This window comes from Lycorma delicatula, chromosome 11 (genome assembly GCF_047948215.1).
Source record: "Lycorma delicatula isolate Av1 chromosome 11, ASM4794821v1, whole genome shotgun sequence".
Lineage (NCBI taxonomy): Eukaryota > Metazoa > Arthropoda > Insecta > Hemiptera > Fulgoridae > Lycorma > Lycorma delicatula.
Genome location: NC_134465.1, coordinates 24,024,728 through 24,047,609, shown reverse-complemented (window position 1 = coordinate 24,047,609; position 22,882 = coordinate 24,024,728). Strand labels below are relative to the sequence as shown.

Sequence of the window (22,882 nt, the reverse complement as noted above, 5' to 3'; positions counted from 1 at the left end):
AAAATTTCACACAAACAGATGTCCGAAAACGCTTTGTGTCGAGTAATGAGTAGTGAAAAATTATTTCGCCCGGATATCAGTTCCCCGATGAAAAAAGGTCATACTTAAATGTTTAAGACAATATACAGAGTGTTTCTAAAATGTTGAGCTATATTTTATCGGATTTTACTGGTAAAACTAAACAAAAATACCCTTAGGAAAAATGGCAATTTCTCCTTCGTTCTCCTCCGTCCACCATTCTGTTATTATTATTTAAAAATCTATATCTCATGTTTGAATAGAGGAGTCACGTCTATTCAAACTATTTGCTGATATTTGGAAAGCATCTTGGTAATAACGTTTTAAAAATAGAAAAAAATCAGGACTTAAATATCGTCACAAATTACGAAATGGCGGCCATGTATATTTTTTAATCCGTTATATCTCCTTAAATATTACTTTTCTCAAAATGTATATTATATTCTAAACTAATAAGCATTTTATTTTGAACAAAATGAAATTTAATTTTTTTAAATCGGTTAAAAAATTGTCGAGTTACGATAGAAAACTGATTTTGCAATTTTGCGTCATAATTATTAGGTCTGTTGTGGGAAAATTAATAATTAATTTGATACTAATTTACAAGACTAGAGTTAAGAAGAAATAAAAAAAAGTTAATATTTAATCGAATTGATTGTAAATTGGAATTCATCAAAATAGACACAAAATTACAACATAAATATTCTGCCATAACTCGGCTATTATACCAATTTAAAAAAATAAAATGTCATTTTGTTCAAAACAAAAGGCTTAATATTTTAGCAAAAGCTAAATTTAGATAAAAATAAAATTATAACATACAAAATAAGATATAACTGACAGAAAAATAAACATTGCCGCCATTTTTTAATTTGCGAAGGTATTTGTCCTGATTTTTTTTTTTTTTTTATTTATTACCAAGAAGTTTACCAAATATTAATGTGATTCGTCTATCCAAACATGAGATATACATTTAAAAATAAAAATAACAAAATGGCAGACTTTGGGAGAACGAAGGAGAAATTTTCAGTTTTTCTAAGGATATTTTTTTAGTTTTACAAGTAGAATCCAAAAAAGTCCAGCCAACCCACCATTTTAGAAACACTCTATATATAAGATAAAACCTCGATGGTTCTTATGTTTCTAGACCTGAAAAATAGAATAAAACAAACCGTAATACTCTAACTCTCATAGGTTTCATGATATCCAATGTAAAATAGAAAACTTCGGTAACGAAAAAAACGTGTTTTAAGGTTTAAAAAACTATAACTTTGTAAATTAAAGAAAACTGGTTTAGTTAATAAATACGTAAATTTTATTATCAACACCTGCAGAGAATGTGAATCTGAAAAAAATTGATATAATAAAGTTTATGAAAAAAACTTTTTATTAGTCAATTAGCAATGTTATTACACTTCAAACTTAAAAAAAATATTGACTGCTTTATTTTGCTTTTAGCTCTAACTGTTTTAGTTTTTATTATTAATAAAAACTATCATAATAACTAATTCATAGGTTTAATAATTGGAAAAGTGTATTCATTTTGTTTTTTGTTTTTTTAACGGAATACGTCAGTTACGAAGATCAAGTTAAATTCTTTTTTTTTGTTCGGTTTTGTCCACTTTACCACGTTCCAATTACCTTCTGTTCTTATTCTTTTCTGTTTTTCTCTTCTTTGTTATTTTATCCAGTTTATTTCTGTTTTTTATATTATAAATAAATAAAACGTTTGCTAAGTTAACTTGTTTTTAATGATTGTAAAAGATAAACAAAGAACATCTTTGATTTATCATTGTGTCAGTTATTTTTTTTATATTTTAATATATATTTTGTTTGTTGATTGTTAATTTAAATATGTTTCTATCTTTTACGTGATCTAATATTTTTCTAACTATTCTCTTTTCTTTTTTTTATTATTTTCCATATTTATTATCGATATTTTTTTTAATGTTGTAATGTACTTTTTACCATTCTACAACAAATTGCAAAATAATGAATATTAATTTACATGTTCTCTTTTAATATATGTAGTCTCATGTAATACACCAAGAAAAAATTAGGTCTTTAGAACAGTAAACAAGCAAAAAATAATAGAAGTAATTTTCATATTTACAATGACAAACATTAATAAATAAATAATATACTGATTTTAATTTCTTCATTCGTTTATAATAATAATTTATTGAAAAACAACTTTTGTTTACAATTACGTTACCTGAATTAGATTTAAAAATTAATTAGGTATATATGTATATAAATTAATTATATTAAATTAATTATAATGATTATATAAATTAATTACGTATATATATATATATATATATATATGCGTAAAAACGCACTATAAAAGAAACTGTTTTATAACTTTTTTTATAGTTCGCGGTATTTTATAGTTCACTGCATATTACTGAAATGATTATCATTTCGTCGAAAAATATAATTTTATTGATGCCAATACTCTTGTAAGTTGAGTAGGTTGATATTTTAAATTTATTTTTGTTTGGAAATAACTTTTTTATATACAGTACAACCCAGTTTAACAAGACTAGATGTGACCGGACGTTGTCCAGATCAACGAAAGTCCGGGTAATCCAGAAATGTATAATGTTCAAACACTACAGCTTGATGAAATCGCTACAGTATTAATGTAAGATGTTGAAACTTAAAATCCAATTAGTGCATATTAACAAATAACTTATATAGTAATTGAAATACAAATTCAAATTTAATTACAGTTACACCAATGTCTATTTACTATTAAAAAATTCCTTCATAATTTTTTTCTTTAATAATGCTCGGTTTTTTGCTGCTTGATATTGTAAACACTTTAGGGTAAGCAGTTGATGGGCAGACCTTAAATTTAGATTTTCAAAATACGACATCAGCTTTCCAAGCATATCTACAGCTTCTCCGTGAGAGATCAATTGCGTTTCTTCCTTGAGGAATTCGCCATCTGAACTGTCTTCTTTTTTTTCAATATCGGAATGTGGATTTGAAAAATATTAATAAAAAAACACATAATCATCACTATAGACGCTGGTGATCTACATAATTCTCAAAGTCCATCCATTCAGCTACGTCCATCTTCGACAGCATATGAGTCTTCTAAACGATTAATAAGTTGTTTTAATGAACTGGTTTTTATTTCAGCAGTCGTCTCAGTGTTGGATTCAGATTTCATTTCTCGCCAAATTTTGTTGCAACACTTTGTCAAAGTAGAAGCATTAATTTCGTTCCGTGCTGAAGCATACTCGTAAATTACTATTCGAATATTAATTTAAGTTAATGTAGAACATTTATCCTAGCTTCTTCACTATTTCTTTCAATAGGTTTTATAAGTAATTTATTTCTGTAATGCCGTTTGAAGGCTTCTATTGCATCTTAGTCTAAAGGTTGGATGAGTGCTGTCGTTCGCGCGGATAAAAATCTTACAAAGCTGTCATCAACTCTCAAGTCATGCATCTGAATGACAAAAAGCATTGTCAATAAATAAATCGGCTGTTTGCGGTCTTCTTTTAGAAATCTTCTCACTTAAGAGACGAAGAACGAAGAAAACCATTCTTTAAATATTTCGCAGGACATCCATGCTGATTTTTGTGACCTGTATACGCATGGAAGTGCATTAAAATTACTAATATTCTTCAATATTGAAGGTTTAGTCGATATTCCCTATCACAAGAAGTGGGAGCTTCAACTTGGCTGACGCATTACTGCATAAAAGAATCGTCACCCGTTGCTTACTTTATGCCCCTTAGCAACAGAGTCCAATTCTGGGGCGAAAGTTTTTTAGGTAGCATAATCCCGTCTCATCAGCATTGAAAATCTGAGACGGCAATAAATTTCGAAATGTCGTTTTATACTTTTCGCTAGCAGCATGGTCCCCTGATACACTGAGATGTATTCCATGGCGACCCTTCCACCGATCTAACCAACCTGAACTAGCTATGAGTGACGGATCATCACCTAATTTGTCATTTAAAATTAAAGCCTTAGACTCTAAAATGTCATCTTATATAGGAACCTCAAACCCTCTCTTGGTTGAACCACGTAAATAAAGCTTCTCTCTAGCTGACTATTTTTTGCCGTTCTTATAGTTGCCCTGTAGCCTAAACTATCTTTAGCCACCATTTTCGAGCAGAAATCTTCAATCCCATTTTGTATTTTTTTGAGTCCGAAACGGTTTCGTTTCTTACACCTAATTCATTCAAATTGTTTTAGAGATTCCCTTTATCTATAGGAAAAAGCGCATCGAGTTATTCTCCCATGGAAATTACTACCATCTTCCGTTTAGTTGCCATTTTTATAAGTTACACCGCGCAAAACAGAAAATTTCAATCCACGAATACTACTCTAGCAAACTACCCTCATACGATTACAACGTTCAATGAATACTGGTACTATACTGCTTTTCTAAATAAACGTTTACTAAAATAGAGCATAACAGAGTATATAGGCCTATACATCCGATTATTAAAATTACGTCACCCTTATTACAACTACTTAACAGTAGTACATAAGTTATTTAAAACCGAATACGTATGCATTTTTAATAAATATTACTGCTGCCAGTAAAATGGATACGTTATACAGTAGACCTACTACTGTATTTCTTTATTTGATATATTTAAAACAAATTAATTTACTAGTAATACTGTATTACATAACATATTTATTTAAAAAATTAAAAATGCCATACCCGATATTGGTGCGGATATTCCGGAAGTCCGGTTGAACGGGGTTCGGTTAAACGGGATTGTACTGCATCATATCAATTGTATTCTTCCTTCTTGTTTGTATCGATTTTTACTGGATTTTTGAAGAAACGTACGGTATTACTTTTGGTTGCATGGTGGGATTTAGGGATGAAAATGGATTTTATTTTTTTGAGGTATGAGAAGTACATAAATACCATTTACTTAAAATAGGATTTCTTTAATTATTTATATTTATATGGGCCTACGTATAAGATTAATGATACGCGTTACACCCCATTAGTGTCTAGCCAGGATCCCCTCAGTGTTTGTTACCCTCATGGTTGTGAGAATAATACTGATAAATTACAATTATATATGATTAAGGCTTTATAGAAACCTGAAAAAGAAACCAAATTTCAAAATACAGAATAATAGTAATTATTGTAATTTAAGTATACACATTTTTCACGATGAAAAATTCATAACTTATTTCTCTTACCATGGTGATAGAAATATAATTATGAAATAATTTTTTTTTGTTCCTTTAATGAATATTCATTTCACCCCCAAGGATCTAGGGTCTTTATATATGGCTTAAAACCTTCAGTGGGATAAAACAAATATATCTGGAAAATTTTAATTAATCCGTAGATTGTTCATGCATGGTACCAGAACTAACACATAAACAGACAGAAAGAGAAACAATCTTGTGGGTTTATATATATAAGATATACATTAATAAACAAAAAAACAATATTTAAATAGTTTACCCTTAATAATCATATATATATAGATAGCAATCCTGTTATAATTCATGCTGTATTTATTTATTTTCTTTTTCTTTTTAAAGAATAACTCCTCGAAATTTCATGAGAAACTTTGTAAATTTTATTACAAATATATATATATTCTTTTGCAGTTTGTACATTGCAATGTGTCCAAGTGGTGAACAAAAAGCAACTCCTCATAGCCAGATGACATGATAATGATAATTACGACACGTAAATGCGATGTATTCTTTTAGAGACTCTGGCCGACCAATCCTGAGACGTATGGTTATTTTAATTCCAACCACCAAAGTACACTGGTATCCAGTCTAATTTTAAAATTCGTGTAAAAGCAAAAAACGGTTACTTGGATTCGAACCTCAGAACCTTCGTCTTTGAAAAGCAGCTATTAAACAACCGATTTTCGGTATCAATTAAACTATTAGACTAGGTGTTAAGCAACAAATGAATATGTTTAGTTCTTTTGTTTTTACTAAAATATTTTTACGGAAAATCAAACTTTATATAAAAATATAGATTAGGATTTAAAAAAAAGCGGTTTACTAGTTTGAAAATTGTAATGGAGTTTCTACCATATAGAATAACAAATATTATCTAAAATAATTTTTTATTTATTATTACTTCCTTTTATTAAGGTAATTTTTTTTTTTCTTAGATATTTATTCGTTTATTTGGTTTGTTGCTTCTCGTTGATTTCTAAATCTCGATGTGCTTTTCTTCTCTCATAAGTCCTCTATGAATAATTTCATTTATTTAAAGTATTATTTTTTCTCAACAAATTTACTCTCTGTTTCCTTCTAGAAACAAATATATTAATTTTTGGTTTTTAAATAGATCAGATTTTTCTTTATCTTTTAAACAAGATTCATTGTCAGATTTTTTGTGACCAATCGTGCGAATTGTCATTTCGTATTCCATAAAACTAACAAATTCCTAAAATTTATTTGAATGGGAAGTTTACAAGCTATTTTTCTTTCATTTTTAAGCTCCCCCTATCTTTAAGTTTTCACTGCCGTAACAAACTATGAAACTATTTTAATAATATATATATATAATCTTCCAACTTTTAAGGTAAAAAAAAATTTAATTGTTTATCATTATTATTACTTATTATTACATTTATTAATTTCAATATATAATGTAATATTACAAAATATTTCTAATAAATCTATATAAGTAAAAATATAAATGTTCGTTTGTTTAAAATCTTAAATCTCCGAAAGTTCTTCCCGATTACTTTGAAATTTTAACACAACGTTGCCTTCGAATACGCTTGTGTTTTTGTATAACTACTATTTATATACCTAAGATGTCACATCTGTGACAGGTAAAAACATGTTTTTTTGAAAAACAGCGCTATATGTTGGACGTTAAAGCAACACAAGCTATATTAAATGTTTTACGATTTCAATGTTTCCGATATGTGTGTCTACTATAAATAAAAAATTATTGAATCGGTTTACGCGCGGGGAAAAAGGGAGAAAGGAAAAATCGGAAAAGGAAAAAATCGAAAACTTAAAAGAGAAGAAGGTAAAAAGAAAAACAGGAGAAAATGAAAAAAGGGAAAACGGGAAAAGGGAAAGGAGATAAAGTAAACAGGGAAAAGGAAGGGGAAATTAAAATAAGGGAAAGAGAAATAGGAATTCGGGGAAAGGGAAATTTTATATTGGATAAAAGAATTTGAGAAGGGGAAAAAGTGAAAAAGTGTAAAAGGAAAAAGGGAAAGGTTAAATTTTGTGAAGTTCTGTAATGTTCATTTTGTTAATGTTTTATCAAACTTTCAATTCTGTTCATTCAGTCAATATATATATATATATATATATATATATATATATATATATATATATTCTGTTCATTCAATTCTGTTCAATATATATATATAGATATAGTATAGCGTGTGTTGCTTTAACGTCCAACATATAGCGCTGTTTTTTCAAAAAAAGCATGTTTTTACCTGTCACAGATGAGACATCTTAGGTATATAAATAGTAGTTACACAAAAACACGAGCGTATTCGAAGGCAACGTTGTGTTAAAATTTCAATGTTATATATATATATATATATATATATATATATATATAACATTGCTGGGTCTGCTAGTATATTATAAAAAGTAAATCTACAACTCAAAATTCAATCACCATATATCATTTATCTAACCGGCTGATCTAATGGTTAGTTGTCGTTAACCAGTTGTTTAAAAGCAGATTGTGGAATTCGAAGTTTCAGAGGTTCTAATTCTAGTAAAAATTAGTTATTTTTATACGGATTTGAGTATTATACTATGTATACCGGTATAATTTGGTGACTGGAAATTAATTAAAGACATTTCTCAGGAATGGTCGGCTTGAGTCTCTACAAGATTACAGCTCAATTTATACGTCATATATATCTTCCTCATCTGATTGTGCCACGGGAAGAATTGTTTATTGTTCCCAACTTGACCTGATTACAACGTACACATTAGGAATAATAAAACAAAATTTATTTATCCTCTGTCAAACGTTTCCTGCTGTAACATGTTATACAAAAGGCCGTATTTAGCACTTTATAGTTACGAAGACTTCAAAAATTGAAGCTAGAGGCCATGGGTTATTGTCAAAGAACTCAATGTTTCAGTTTTTTCCACAAAAAAAATGTCTTAGAAATTCGAATAAACGACAATATTTATAACTTTAAAATTTAGAGAACTTGATATCGCCCAGAATTCTGAAGGATAATTTGTGAAGTCTGAAATTTCACAAATTCTTAATGATATATTTTCATTTATTCTAACATTTTATTATTTAATTTGAATGTATATTGTTCAAATACGTTTCTTCGTTTATTACTAGCATTGAATTGGGCGCATTTAAAAAAAAATTATTTGTTTTACAAGGTTGAAAAATTTGATTACATAAAATGTAAACAAAATGTCGTTAACGTAATGAAATCAAAATCTTTAAAAACAAATTACGTGGGAATAAAAAAATGCATATTAATTATCTTTTAATATAATAACGAAAGTAACATTCACATTCAAACACATGGACAAAGATATAATTACTAGTATAACAGTTTAATCCATTTTTCTCTCTCGTGTAATTTTTTTCTTTTTTGTTTTTTCAACAATTAATTTATACCACTATTTATATATTACTAGTGTATTATATAAGAACTGCTTTATTGAATATTTGTGTAAGCTATATTTCAACTTAATTATAATTTGGACAGATTAATTATTTCTATTTCATGAATAAATCGTATTTACTTTTGTAATTGTTTCTATTTGCCCGTTTTACATATATCACTAACCTACGAAGTTTGCTACATATAACTTAGAAAAAACATCGTAGAAGAAATTAAATTAGTGTAAGCTAAAACAGTATTTATCAAACTGATTTTTATCAGTATAAGATATAATTTTTAGCCAGACGATTTGAATGGTAATGCCATGAAGAATAGAGTTAAATGTGGGAAGATAAGAATGCAACAAAGTACTTGCAGCAAAACATTACTATATACTAGTTTACTTGTATTATTTAAAGGTAAATATTATTATATTTTAAGTAATTTATTTCAGATCACGCTTTCTTGAATCAATTTATTCATCCAACTATGGGTATCCACAAGGAAACTATTATCAAAATGAAAGACCAGTTCCCGTAATTCGTCAACCAAATTACTAGCAGGAAACGACACCAAATTTGATCAGAGAATGAATACGAAGTAAGTGTTTTTTTTTATATGCCTCAAATACGCAAAAGGTTTTTAACTGCAGGTAAGATATCTTGTAAAAATTACTGACATCTTAATATTTAATAATAAATTGAAATAATAAGTCTTTTAACATTGTTTATAATTGTACTTTGATGTTAGGAAAGGAACATTATTTAAACGTTATCTATTTAAATCATACTTGTAAGTTGTAATAATTTGGCAAGTATCATTTAGCAAACCGGGCTGGTCTGTCTAATGGTTAACTCGTCGTCACAAATCAGTTACGTAACAGCTAACCAACCGGGTTGGTTGGATGATGTACTCGTCTTCGCAAATCAGTTGATTTAGCAGTCGAGAATTCTAAGATTCAAATCCTAGTAAAGATAGTTACTTCAGTAAGGATTTGAATACTAGATCTTGGAACCGGTGTTCTTTGGTGATATTTTGTTTTTTGTAGGAGGAAAAAGCTGTGCCAGCAGCCGCCAGACCCGCTCTGACGGCAAGTGCGAGGCTCTCACACGCTAAAATACCTCCCACTCTAGTCACGCAGGGGACAGACCTAATCCACATGGTATGTATACACCTCCTGCGCAATCACCCGGGCGCTCTTGTCACCGAATTAGAATAGCCCGAGCGACGTCCCCAGGAGATCATCGGCGAAAGACGACTCCGAGGAGCCCCCGCCACCCAACGCCTAAGGCTGGCCGCCCATGGTCGACCGGCATCGGTCTCTCTCTCGGACGTGAGACAGTTCAAGACTACAACACTTCATATACTTATATCTATAATCATTTTCTAAAGTAATACGTTACTAAACAAAGAGGGTTGTTTAACAGCTGATTTTTTTAAGTTAAAGGAACTGAAATTCTAGTCCTATTAAAAGTTAGTTGTTTTTATTCGGATACTTAGTACTTTGTATCTTATTTACTTGTACTTTAGTGGTATCTTATTTAGCTACTCCATTTTTGATTAGAAAATAATAAATGTGTGAAATATGCTTATTACAAAAATAATAATAGAAACTGCTGGTTTGTATTCCATAACTTTAGATCAAAAATCAATCCCTTGATAGAGGTAGGCTTAGTATTTAGTTGTATTTTTGACTTAAAGAAAAATCTTCGTTACATTATTAAAAATATTTATTTTTATTTCATGAAAAAGGTTGCAATAATAACACAATTAACACCTTGCATATGTATACGGAGTAATATTAAAGAATGAAAATGGGTTTCGTATTTCAAAACTGAAGGATACTAGGGGGTAAAAAAGTGAGGATCTACATAGCAACAAAATTACTTTTTTGTAGTTGTCCGCCATCTTACATAAGCCATATTAAATCAAACCTTTTTTTTAAACAGGAAAGTGAACACGTGATACATGATGTTAATGTAAAATTTTACTAGAAAAAAATAGCGGAAACCATTTCTCCTTCGTTTTCTACTAATAACCAATCAAAGTTGCAAAAAACAGAAAAATCGCAATATTAATAAAACGAAGTAAAAAGACCCGTAGAAACATTTTTTTTATTTCGTATTATCTTAGGAATTACATTCAAACAATTAATGTTAGGATTAATGGTTCAAACACAATTAATAACAGCTTTCACAATATTACATAACACTTTTATACTAATAACAATAAACAATATCTAATAATTTGGAACACTACTACAAATTAAGTTTCCGTGGTACTTCAATTCCTGCAAGACATATGTTAATAAAAACAATTATCCTACATCCGTCATTCCTTAATGAAAATTCACCTTCAGTTTCAAAAGAACGACATAGATATTCGTCAAACTCAGAATTAGCTGTTGAATACCACGTACACGTTTAGACAATTTTAGAACAGCTTGATTTGGCTTACCAAAAAGGGATCACAACTTTTCCTTGTGTAAATTTAACCGTGATAAAAATAAACATTGCAGGCTTCTGTAAGTAACATTACTTTGATACCGTACTTTGCCAGTTTTTTCGGCATGTATATCCAAAACGCGATCATCTTCCAAGAAAGGAATTAGCATATCGTCAATGGTTGTGAATTCTCCTATTGAAATAGACTTTTTGCCATTATTAACAAACCTTTTAAAAACTGAAGAAATTGCATCCCCCTTTTCATTTTTTTTCCGTTCATATCTGTCATCCGGATTATCGAAACGATGGCAAGAAATCAAAATTTCCTACTTTTTTCCTGATAACAATTGTACGAAAAATTGGCGTTACTGACATACTGGTAGAAAATAAATATTTTATAATTTGTCATAAAGGTTTGTTGACAGAACATAATAAAACAATTTCTATCAATGCCGATACTCATCCTATTGTTTTCTAATCAAATAAGAGCCTAACACAGAATATTTTGCGCTTCCTGTTATCGCTTATAAAAATAACTTTTACCACTTGCATCCAACACGACCTGAAATGTAACACTAACTCATTCCAAACAGTCGTATGACTTTTATTATTTTGTTTTATAACTGTTTTGTTATTATTTTGTTGTGTTCTTTAGAGGTTTTTATTTTTATTATTATTTTTTTTTTTATATAAGAAGTTATTTTTGGAAGTAACCTAGCGTTGCTATGGGTTGCTAAGGTCTGTTTATATACGGAAATAAGTTTTTGCACATTAAGTTTGTTTATATTAAGTTAAGATAATATTTAATTATCGTCATTTTTCTGTGTGACATGCCTATAAAGAAGTATTAAAGCGTACGGAAAGTTGGATGTCTTACCTTAGGGCGTCAGGCGTTGTTGTTCGAGCTTCGAGGTGAGTACCGGCGAGGCGGATTGTAGTGTGACCGACACTCAGTGCCTTGGGCACTGGGCATCGGGGTGAGTTCCTTGGGTGGCCAGGGGGATATCTTGTTTAAGCCGGGCCGGTGATGAGCCGGCTTGAGGATTCCCTGAATCCCGCGACGAAAGGATGGAGCTGGCTGAGGCTTCGGCCAAGAGAGCTATTGTACAAGCGCCTGCAGTGGAGCTGGAGGAAACCAATGTACCTCCAACAAATATTAGTGGAGGACCAGAAATATACCATTGATGGTTCTCCTGGATGTCCGCATTGCTTTCAGTAGTACTCCATGAAGAAACGTCTTGGAGGAAATGCGGAGGAGGAATATAAGTTCTTACCTAAGAGCCTCTGCAAGTAACCTACGGGATAGAGAGCTGCTGACACCAGTAGAAGGAGGAAAAATACGTTTCTGGGTACCCCAAGGATCTGTGCTAAGCTATCTCTTGTGGATCCTAGTTTTTGAGGGGGTCTTGAGGTTGGAGATCCCGAAGGGATGACAATTGTTTGACAAAAGTCGAAAATTTGGCGATGCTCGTGAAGCATGATGTGATGAAGTGGATGAAAAGGCGAATAGGACCATAAGATAGATAAGCATGTGGTTGGCGACAAAGGGGCTATGACTCACTTCACAGAAAATGCAACTCTTGATTGTGGCAGGCCGAAGTAAAAATAGAAGATATAAAGTTACAGTAGATGAGGTTAGAGTAGAAACACTGCCCTTTGTGAAATATTTCGGGGTATGATTCAAACGAAATGGGTTATACAACCGACACCTCAATGAAGTACGCAATAAAGCGGAGCGGATCGTCAACGCTCTGAATAGACTGATGGGCGCCAAGTGGGGACCCAGAGCAGCTAAAAGAAAGATTTTGATGATAGCAGTGACTTCTACAGTGTTCTAAGCAGTGCCTGCCTGGTGTATAGCACTAAGAAGCAGGATGAGTGTGAAGATGATGATATCACTTAATCCGTTCGGCTACACCAGCTTCACAATGATGACATCACTGCAGAGACGAATGAATTAGGTGAGGATCGTGGCGGCGTACAGAACGGTATCAATTGTTATTGAAACGTACTAGTGATAATGTAAACGCTATACGGGCCACGGTTTCAGATCATAAATCTAGACTCGAAATAACAGATGTTGCATGGCTTGTACCGTATTTAAAGGTTTCGAGTCAATATCAGTTGAAATTGGCCAAATTGAGAGAAAAAAATGACGAATTGCGTATAACGTTTAGAAGTTGGGAAATTTATCAGAATCATACGGTCCCACAGACAAAATCTATGGTTTGGAATGTAAAAACATCATCATAGTTGGACAAACCTAGATACGTTATTGTAGGATTTCAAACCGATAGATTAAATAAAGCTACGAAGAATGCGCCGAAATTTGATTCGTGCAACGTTAAAATTTATTTAAAAATTCAAACTGTTATCCATACGAGGATTTAGAGGGCGATCGAATGATGTTGTACAAAGTTTTTGTCGATTTTAAACAATCTTATTATAAATTGACCGATTCGCTATATACGTTTGTAGATTATAAAAACAAATATCCCTTGTACCTGATTGATTGTTCACGACAGGATGAATCGATAAAAATGGGCGTTATTGATTTGAAAATTAATATTGAAGTTGAAGAGAATTTTAAACCAAATACAATTGCGTATTGTTTATTAATACATGAAAATGTTAACGGTGGCAAAGTGTTACTCACCGTTAACCGGCAAAGTAACCGTCATAAGTAGAAATTTTAATTATTTTTTTATTTTAATGTATTGTATAACTTAGTGAGTTTCTGCTTAAAAGTGTTGGGGGATGATTCCAGCAGAATGTAAGGTTTTGGTGGGGGGAAGTCTTTTTAATGTCTTTTATAAGTTAGTGAGTTTCTGCTTAAAAGGGTGGGGGGCGATTCAAGCAGAATGTAAACAAAATATACTACTTTTATTGAATTTTATAGTAAAGAGCTCATAATCGCCTGATTCGGAATTAATATTGTTAATGAATATTTTTAATTTTTCTGTGCAGTTTTTCATAATACCCCGTTTCTTAATTAAATCTTTAAATTCCATTTTTATTAGAATTACAATATTAGCAGAAATAATATTAAATTTATAAGAAATTAAATTATTATAAAATAATACTAGTAAAAGTAGATAAGGTTGATCACAAAGTAATATTGTTAGATTATTGTCTATGACTAAAGTTGAATGAACAAAATAGCTTGAGTGTGTATTCGAGACGATTTTATCAGCTGGCATCGGTCTATCTTCAGGTCGACGAACAATTCGAAACTTGAACTGAGAACGTTAGCATGCGTACGCCGTACAGTTCTAACAAAGAAGCTACTAAAATCGGTATTGAAGTCCACAACATTTACCTGCTATCGTAATAGTCTTGCACGTAATTGCATGTTACAACAACCCATTCGAAAATACGAATTTAATTTTATACAGCTATATTTTAAATACACTGTTCTATGAAATTAGTGTTCACACAGTGTTTCTGAAACATGAGATAATTCTATTTAACACTGCTTATAAATAAAATGATAAATACCGTTTGATCCGGCGACTTGATCTCTCTTTTTCCTGTTTAGCCTCCGGTAACTACCGTTTAGATAATACTTCAGAGGATGAATGAGGATGATATGTATGAATGTAAATGAAGTGTAGTCTTGTACATTCTCAGTTCGACTATTCCTGAGATGTGTGGTTAATTGAAACCCAACCACCAAAGAACACCGGTATCCACGATCTAGTATTCTAATCCGTGTATAACTGGCTTTAATAGGACTTGAACGCTGGAACTCTCGGCTTCCAAATCAGCTGATTTGGGAAAACGCGTTCACCACTAGACAAACCCGGTGGTTGCCGGCGATATGATCTGACCTTACGAATCCTGCCTTGTGAATCCTGCTTTGCAAATCCTACCGTGCGAATACGGCGACTTGATGATCCTGTCCCTCTATCCGGCGACGATCGTGAAACGTTCGTTGTTAAAGATCCGTCGACTTAACAATCCGGCCTGCGATGACCATAAAGAGATATGGTAGAATTTAGAGGTAGTGTGGACTGTATTTTAGATGAGATGGAAGATGATGAAATGAAGCAACGCTATGTTCTTCTTGAATCGTTATATTTAATTTCTTGTTACCCTTGACGATTTGATTGAATTACAATAGTTACATTAAACTTAAGAATGTATGACACTTTAGTCGTAATTGACTTGACCATTATCAAGAAACTATAAGTCCCCTTGGACGGAAATGAAAACACGACCGCACTGCGCGGGAGTCTTACGTAGAATACTAGAAACTAAGAGTACACTAATTGTCCTTTCGGATGAAATGAAAAATGCGACCGCATTGAGCGGGATTCTAACGTAGAATGGTCATATTAGATTAACTCGCCGGACAGTACTAATAGATGCTAGAGTGCAGCACCAACCGGCTCAACATGGAACAGAACAAATACATATAAACCACATATATCCTAATATGCTTCGTTCGAGAGTTACGCCTAGTGAAAAATTTCGCTTACATTTCAGCTTCCTCGGTGAAATGAGGTCGTACTGAACGTTACAGGACATTATTCTAGGAGCAATGTTAGTGAAACCTTATAGTATTTGACTTAAAAAATTGTATAAAATAGGGTTTAGAACATTATTTGCAGTATTTTTGAGAAATCTGTGGGGAAAACCAATAAATTGGGATAGAAATTCTGTTTGCTATGTTTGAAATACAATTACAATGTTAAATGGTTAATGAATAGATAAAACAAAAAAAAAAATTGTATAGAATTTAATTCTGAAAAAAATGGTGTAAGTAAAGTTGAATAAAATTCAAAAAAAAAATTTTTAATTCTAATTTTATTTACAAAGAGTAAATTACTACTTTTGTCAGAAAAGTACTTATTCAAAGTACTTGTTTACTTATAGAAATACCATATTTTATTTTTATTTAAAAGTTGGCAATAATATAATACGTAAAATCTATTGAAAAATGCGCAAGGCGTTTAAATCATTTTGTGAGGTATGTGTATCGGGTACTGTGAACTGTGCTATGGTTAGCGAAGATTTTCTGTGAGTTTTAATGTGAACGTGATCAAATTTCTATTAAAGTAATGCCGTACTTACGTACAACAAAGGAATACGTTGATATGGTATTTACTTTTGGTGTATAGGTAATGGTAATGCTGCTGGTGTAGAATATGATCTATCTCGCAGGATTCCAGATCCTAAAAATGTTAGCGTGACGTTTCGCAATCTTTGGGTAATAGGTTCACTACCTATTATACGAACCAGCTACGAATGAACTGTCCTAGGAAATGATAATATTGATGAAATTGTTATCGATGCAATTCAGCGCATTCCAGGTGTCAGTAAACGACGTCTTTCTAAGCCAATCGGAGTTTCGCATTTGATAGTTTGGAGGACGCTTAAAGAAAACAAGTTTTATTCTTATCGTAAAAAGCCAGTTCAACATTTATACCGAGGAGATGTTCCTCTACGCATAGAGTTCTGTAAATGGTGTAATATAAATCGACAACTCTACAAGTATGTTTTATTACCGATGAGGCAAATTGCACTCGCGATGTCGTCAAAAACTTACGCAGTGAGCATACATGTTTAGAAGTAAATCCTCTTGAAACGGTAGAAGGTTATTTTCAACAACTTAGCATCAATGTATGGTGCTGCCTTCTTCACAATCAGGTCTTTGGACCGTTCATATTACCTGGCCGCTTAAATTCTGAGATCGACTTGCACTTTCTACAAGAAGAATTGCCGCAGCTGCTCTAATACGTTCCTCTAACACTGAGACGCAAAGTATTTTTCCAGCACGATGGCGCGCCTCCCCGCTTTTGTTGTGTCATTTTTACACACTTAAATCATGATTTCCCTAAGAAATGAATCGTTGGTGTAAGCCCGCATTCCTGGACACCAACATCGCCGGATTTAATACTTCAGAGTTTTCTCTCTGTGATGGATGAAAAATATTCTATTGAAAACAGAAATACATTCTCCTGAGGAATTAATTGTCCGCATTATTGATGCGGCTGAGCAACTTAAGGACTGCCCTGAAGAACTAACAAGAGCAACAAAAGGACTAGACTCGCCGGCACATATTTTGGCCCAGGACTGAAAGCCTATGTACTAGCGTTTTGCATACATTGGCCTCAATTACAAGAAAACTAAAAACATTGTCATTTACTACATATCTTTTGTGGTATGGTAATATATAAAAAAACAAATTTCATAAACTTGTTAAAGCTTATGTAATTGTTGAGTTTTATTCTAATTTATATATTGATGTGATCTAAACCTACTTCTTTTAGTATAGCAACTAATAATAAAATCATACATGTCGAATTTGCTATTTATGAATTGTTGTAAACACAACACGTCATTCTAACAATTTCATTTAATTATTTTTAATCAACTCTACTGATATAATGGTATATGAATATACTGATATAACGGCATGACATTAAAATTCAAAGAATGAAATTTTTTAGATAAAATTCTCTGTTTCGCTGAAGAAGGAAGACCAATTGTATACATAGATAAAACCTACATTCACACTAGTTATGCGACATCGAAATCGTGGGTAGACACAATATACGTTCAGAAGGGCTGAAAACACCAGTAGGGCTCCCTATTAATAATTGTTCATGCCGGCAGGAATAAAGGGTTCATTAACAATGTATGAGTAATTTTTTTTTTAAATCTGTATCTACCGTTAGGTATTGCTTCAGAGGATGAGATGAATGATTTGTAGCGTGTGTAAAAATGCCATGCCTGACCGGGATTCGAACCCGGGATTTACGGATGTATGAGTCAATTAAGAAAGGATATTATCACAAATCGGTGGATTCCGAAAAGTACACGAAATGATTACGGGGGACAAGGGTATTCCCTACTTGCACCTCGGTCGGTCATTGTACTAGATAACGCATCGTATCGCAAAATTCTGATACAAAAGCAGCCAAATTCTAACTCTTTAAAGAGCGATATGATAAAATGGTTGCCGAACAACGAATTAACTGTTCTCCTGCTACAACGAAGACTGAATTATATTATATAAAATTACATAAAGAAATATTGGATAACACGATCAGTGGTTATTCAAGGTTGCTGAAGACAATATTCTTGGTTTGCCAAAACGTTTCAATTAGGTGACTTTATGATCTGGCTGTTAGTTACGTTAGTTGCCGCCCATCTCCCGAACTGCCATGGCCCAAGGCAGCAAAGGAGGAAACTAATTGTAAGAGTACTTTATTTAACGCTATTCTACGGAGCAGAGGCGTGGGGAGGGATTAAAGAAGTACTAAAAGTACAAAGGCATGATGGAGTCCTTATACAGGAGGTGCTGCCTAAGAATCACGGCAGCATACAGGACCGTGTCGAAGGATGCGATAGAAGTACTTGCGGGAATCCTTGCGATGGTAATCGAAATACGGATAAGATTACGTGAGCTTGTTGCCCTCTCACCCGCAGACAGAAGAAGATAGACACGCACACTGACGGAGGAGATGAAGAACAAGTGTGAAGAACTGTGAAACGACAGTTGAGACACTGCCTGGCAGATGGACACACTGACTGATGAGAGATGTAAGGCGTTGGGGAGGGAGAGCTCATGGCTCACTGGATTACTGCCTTACCCAGATTATGGCGGGCCACGGGGGGGGGGGGGAACAGAGCATACTTTCATAAGTATGAAATGTACGATGAACAGAACTGCCCGGTATGCTAGGAGGAGGAACCATCATACCACGTGTTCTTCCACTGTCCGAGATACGAAGTACCTAGGACAGAGCGACTTGATATACTAGTCACGGGAGTGATGTTCCAGCCTGAAGAGCTGATGGACATAATGGTAGAAAAGAAAGAAAACTGGAAGGCAATCACTAGGTATGTGAAAATCATGATGAGAGACCTCCAAGCACGGGAGGAGTCACGAAACAATAGGTGGCGTCTGATGATGCAGAGACGGACAGGTTCACGAGTGAGCAACTAGGGGGTCTCCCGTGCATATGGGGGTCGCCTTGACGTGAAGAGGCCGCGGACATTCCGCTCCCGTATCTGATGGCGTCCGTAGGTAGTAAGTATAAGGTGTATGCATGTGTACCTGGTTAGCTTATGATGTAAGTTTGCTGTACTGATATTATGATGTAATGTTCTTTTTTCTTACATATATTTTTGAGTATTTTGCTTTTGATGTATATTATGTATTTATGATGTCTTTCTGTTCTTGGGCTAATTCCCTGTTTCTTGGGGCCTAATTGTAATATGTAGTATTTTGTATTTACTGCATTCCGTGAGGTTTTGCTGTTTGGCTGCAGATTTTTACTGCTGTCCTATGTATGCATATTTAGTGTTGTTTTGTTGAACTGACCCTGTAATATTAATGAATATCTCTTTTCAAGTGTTTGTTTTATTTTCTTACAGTATTGGTTTTGATAATTATTTTTTTATGATGTTTAATATTGTTGTGAGACTTGTTTTCTTCTCTTCTATTTGTGACATTTTATTTATATGTAGTTTCATAATCTGTTTTCTGTATCTTTATGTATAGTGATGTATCTTGTTTGCTTTTGTTTTTCTGTTATTGATGTGTTTTTGTTGATATTCCTATTATGATGCGATTGCACTATGAAATATGAGTGCGTGAGTGGGCCCTTCCAGAAGGAATGCTTCGTTAGCGATTCTATTGAAGGGTGGAGCGAGCGGTGGCGGTTTAGCTGGTAGTGTACAGATTTGCATACACATATTATCTTGCAGTACTTGTTAACGATCCCGGCACTGCTTAGGCGTCCGTAAATATGATTCCCCACCTCTTTAACAAAGAAAAAGTATGATTATATAAATACCGTTTTATTTTTTGTTGTTATAATTATTTTTATTTACAATTTTTTTAATAAAATTATTTTGAATGATAATGCTTCAGAACTTTTTTAAAATTCATACTTGGTAATGTAAATGAGAGTTGTGTTTTTCCAGTTTGCCCCTATTAAAATACTTCTATTATACTTCTACTTAATTTAATTGTATTATTTGTGACAAAAGTATCTGCTACTCTCTAATACTTAAGGAATTATTCAATAACTTTAATTTTAAGTATTATAAGTTTCTCTCAAATTAATTTGCAAGTATACTAACATGCTGCCAAGGAATAAGAAAACACTAGTATTTGACACTGAATCATTAAATAAACCCTGAGATGTAGACCTCCACGCCAAATTTGGATTTTGTTCTCCCAGCTCAAAATACGTAACCGGTCTTCATCAGCGAAAAGATAGAAGAATGACGGAGATTACGACGCGAATGGCAGAGAACTCGTTACCCTGCTGATAAGGGACTATTAACAGGGCTTCTCAAGAACTAAAAAGGTTAATTCAAACCTTTAAGATCACTTCATTTCAATCTTACACTGAGAATATTTTCGATGGGCGGCAGGCTGCTGAATACAACTTATGGAAAGTTGCAGTCTATTCCTTCTCACCGTAAAATTAACGGAACATGGGCGAGAATTTCCAAGAGAATGCGAACTTAATTGCTGAACACTTTTCGGACGTATTCTGGCCCAATAATATCAAGACGGATACAGATGAAATCAGAGAAATCTCCAAATATCGGACTCCTCCTTTCCAATCCCACTAAACCCTTACCAGTTAAACATTTTACAATCTACGAGATCTCTTCAGTTATTGACAATGAAATACATCCAACAAAGTCGCCGGGTTATGATTTTATCACCGGTCCGGTTTACTACGCATTACCTCGACATGCGATACATTCAGATATTCTAATTTTTAAAGCTATTATTCTAATTGGTAATTTTCCTGGTCCGTGGAAAATTTCACAAATAATTGTGATAGGAAAACCAGGTCTTTACCTGGTTTGGGCCTTTACCCAAGAAATTTAACTTCTTATAAGCCTATCTTTCTGTGATCTCTAAAGTGTTTGAAAAACTCGTTTTGAAAAGATTGAAACAGTTCGTGAACGATGAATTTCCGGTTCACCAATTTTTGTTTAGGGAGAAACACGCTATTGTGGAGCAAGCAAACAAGATTGTTAACGTTATAGAATACGCTATAGACACGACAAAATTGGGTCTATAACTATTGGGTCTGTGGCTACTTAATGTTGGTTCAAATAGATTTTATTTCCTTATTATTCAATTCTCTTACTGAGTGCATTGTAAACTTGCTATAATGGTACAATAAAAGAAAAAAATTGCTGACTTTGCTTAATTGTCATAAATATTCAAAGTTAGAAAGCTTAATTTTTTTTTTTTTGTTTGTGAGTGAATTTAATGAGAGTTTGAATTTTTACAGGTTTAAATGTTACATAGGGATAACATTCATATTCCATCCTTAGCCATATTCCTTTATTTATCAGTTTATCGTAGGATTACGATTATAATTTACAGAGAATATCTAAGGTATATTAATAAAGTATCTAAGGTAATTTTTCTGAAACAAATGTTTTTTTTATTCAGACAATGTAAGTTCACTTCTAAAAACTCTAAATATGGTTGTAATGGAAAGCTTGATGTTAAATTACATGTTAATATCTTTTTTTATCTGCAATGATATCTTTATTCGCTAAATTTAAGTGTATTACAATGGTGATGATAACTTTAGTAAAAATATATATATGAAAATGTAATAGGAAAAGAAAATGATAACACAAACTTGATAAGAGCAATAACAATTATTATAATTATAATTACATATTCATACAAGTTATATAATTAGCAATAAATAGGAATACGTTTATAATAAGGTACTGCCAAGTGCAAAATATTCCAGAGGTATAAAACCAAATGAAAAATAACCAGAATTTAAATTGATGATAGATCTTGCATCTTCCGATATATATCCAGCCGTCGCAACAGTTAAACCAATATATTTTCCCATAAGATGTAACTGGTAAAATTAACAAACAAAAAACAAGAATTTATTATAAATAGTTTTTTAATGATTAATTTTTTTAATATGAAAAGATTTCAGTTAATAAAACAGCTTTTGAATTTAATTTTTTTTTTTTTGTTAGAATCAATAAGAAAGAAAAACCATACTTAGATATAATATAGATATATAACAAAAATAATAAAGTTTATCAAAATTTAGATATCAAATATTTGATGTTAGGTCTACTTGATATTTGATGAAATAAATATATAAGGGTGTTTTTAGGGATGCTTGTACACACGGAAGTTCAGACCCTCTGAGAATGTGATTTTTGTGCGGAGAAGGATATCGCAGAATTAGGGTGTTCATGTTCCATCGGTTCCTGGAACATAGGGAAGAATGCAGAACAGAATTTAGCGTGCTTATCCCAGACAAAATCATTGGAGCTTTGCTGCAGACAAAACGATCGTGGGACGCAGTGTCCACGAAGTTGATTAAGATCACCCGAATAAAGTTAGTGGAAGAAGTCCAGAGGTAAATAATACCCTCTCATTCACCCTTGGGGGAAGGCCCCGGCCACAACGACGGGGTTAAAGAAATCAAAAATAAATCGCAGGATCCCGATAGTTTTGAGTCATGAGCCAGAAGTAGATGTGGAGGATGAAGGAAATACAGATGGGGTGCTGCAATAATACCGTAAAGTGGGCCCGGAATCCAATATTTTTGAGTGAGAAGGATTTGGGTAGGCCCTCAAAAGAGATGTACAGTGTCTAAAAACTTTTTCCCTTCCTCCAACAAAAAAGAAGTAATATCAGATGGTAAAACTAAAATTAGCTCTAAAATAGATATCTGTATATTATAAAATAAGTAAATCTTTTATCATTAAAAAAGAACCGTGAATTGGTATATTTTTTTGTACTTCAGAAAGGACTAGGAGGCAAATTAATGGGTTCTTATTTGGTAAGTATTTCCA

At 32.6% G+C, this 22,882-nt stretch overlaps 1 protein-coding gene and 1 long non-coding RNA gene across 7 annotated transcripts in view; one reads left to right on the top strand and one right to left on the bottom strand.

Moving 5' to 3' along the window:
• LOC142332634 (uncharacterized) overlaps positions 1-22,882 on the bottom strand; it is a 323,090-nt gene that overhangs the window by 69,023 nt on the left and 231,185 nt on the right. For 2 of the 6 annotated variants that reach the window (XM_075379243.1, XM_075379245.1), the window contains one exon: positions 21,691-21,924. The exons of the other annotated variants lie outside the window; for them this stretch is intronic. In XM_075379243.1, the coding sequence (XP_075235358.1) occupies positions 21,772-21,924 (153 nt within the window). In that variant the 3' untranslated portion in view covers positions 21,691-21,771. Of the gene's footprint in view, positions 1-21,690; positions 21,925-22,882 lie in introns of those variants that run through there. 6 annotated transcript variants of the gene reach the window in all.
• On the top strand, positions 2,487-21,832 carry LOC142332638 (uncharacterized). Its single transcript, XR_012758357.1, has 3 exons — positions 2,487-2,665; positions 9,064-9,209; positions 21,331-21,832. It is a non-coding gene; the product is annotated as an uncharacterized LOC142332638 (long non-coding RNA).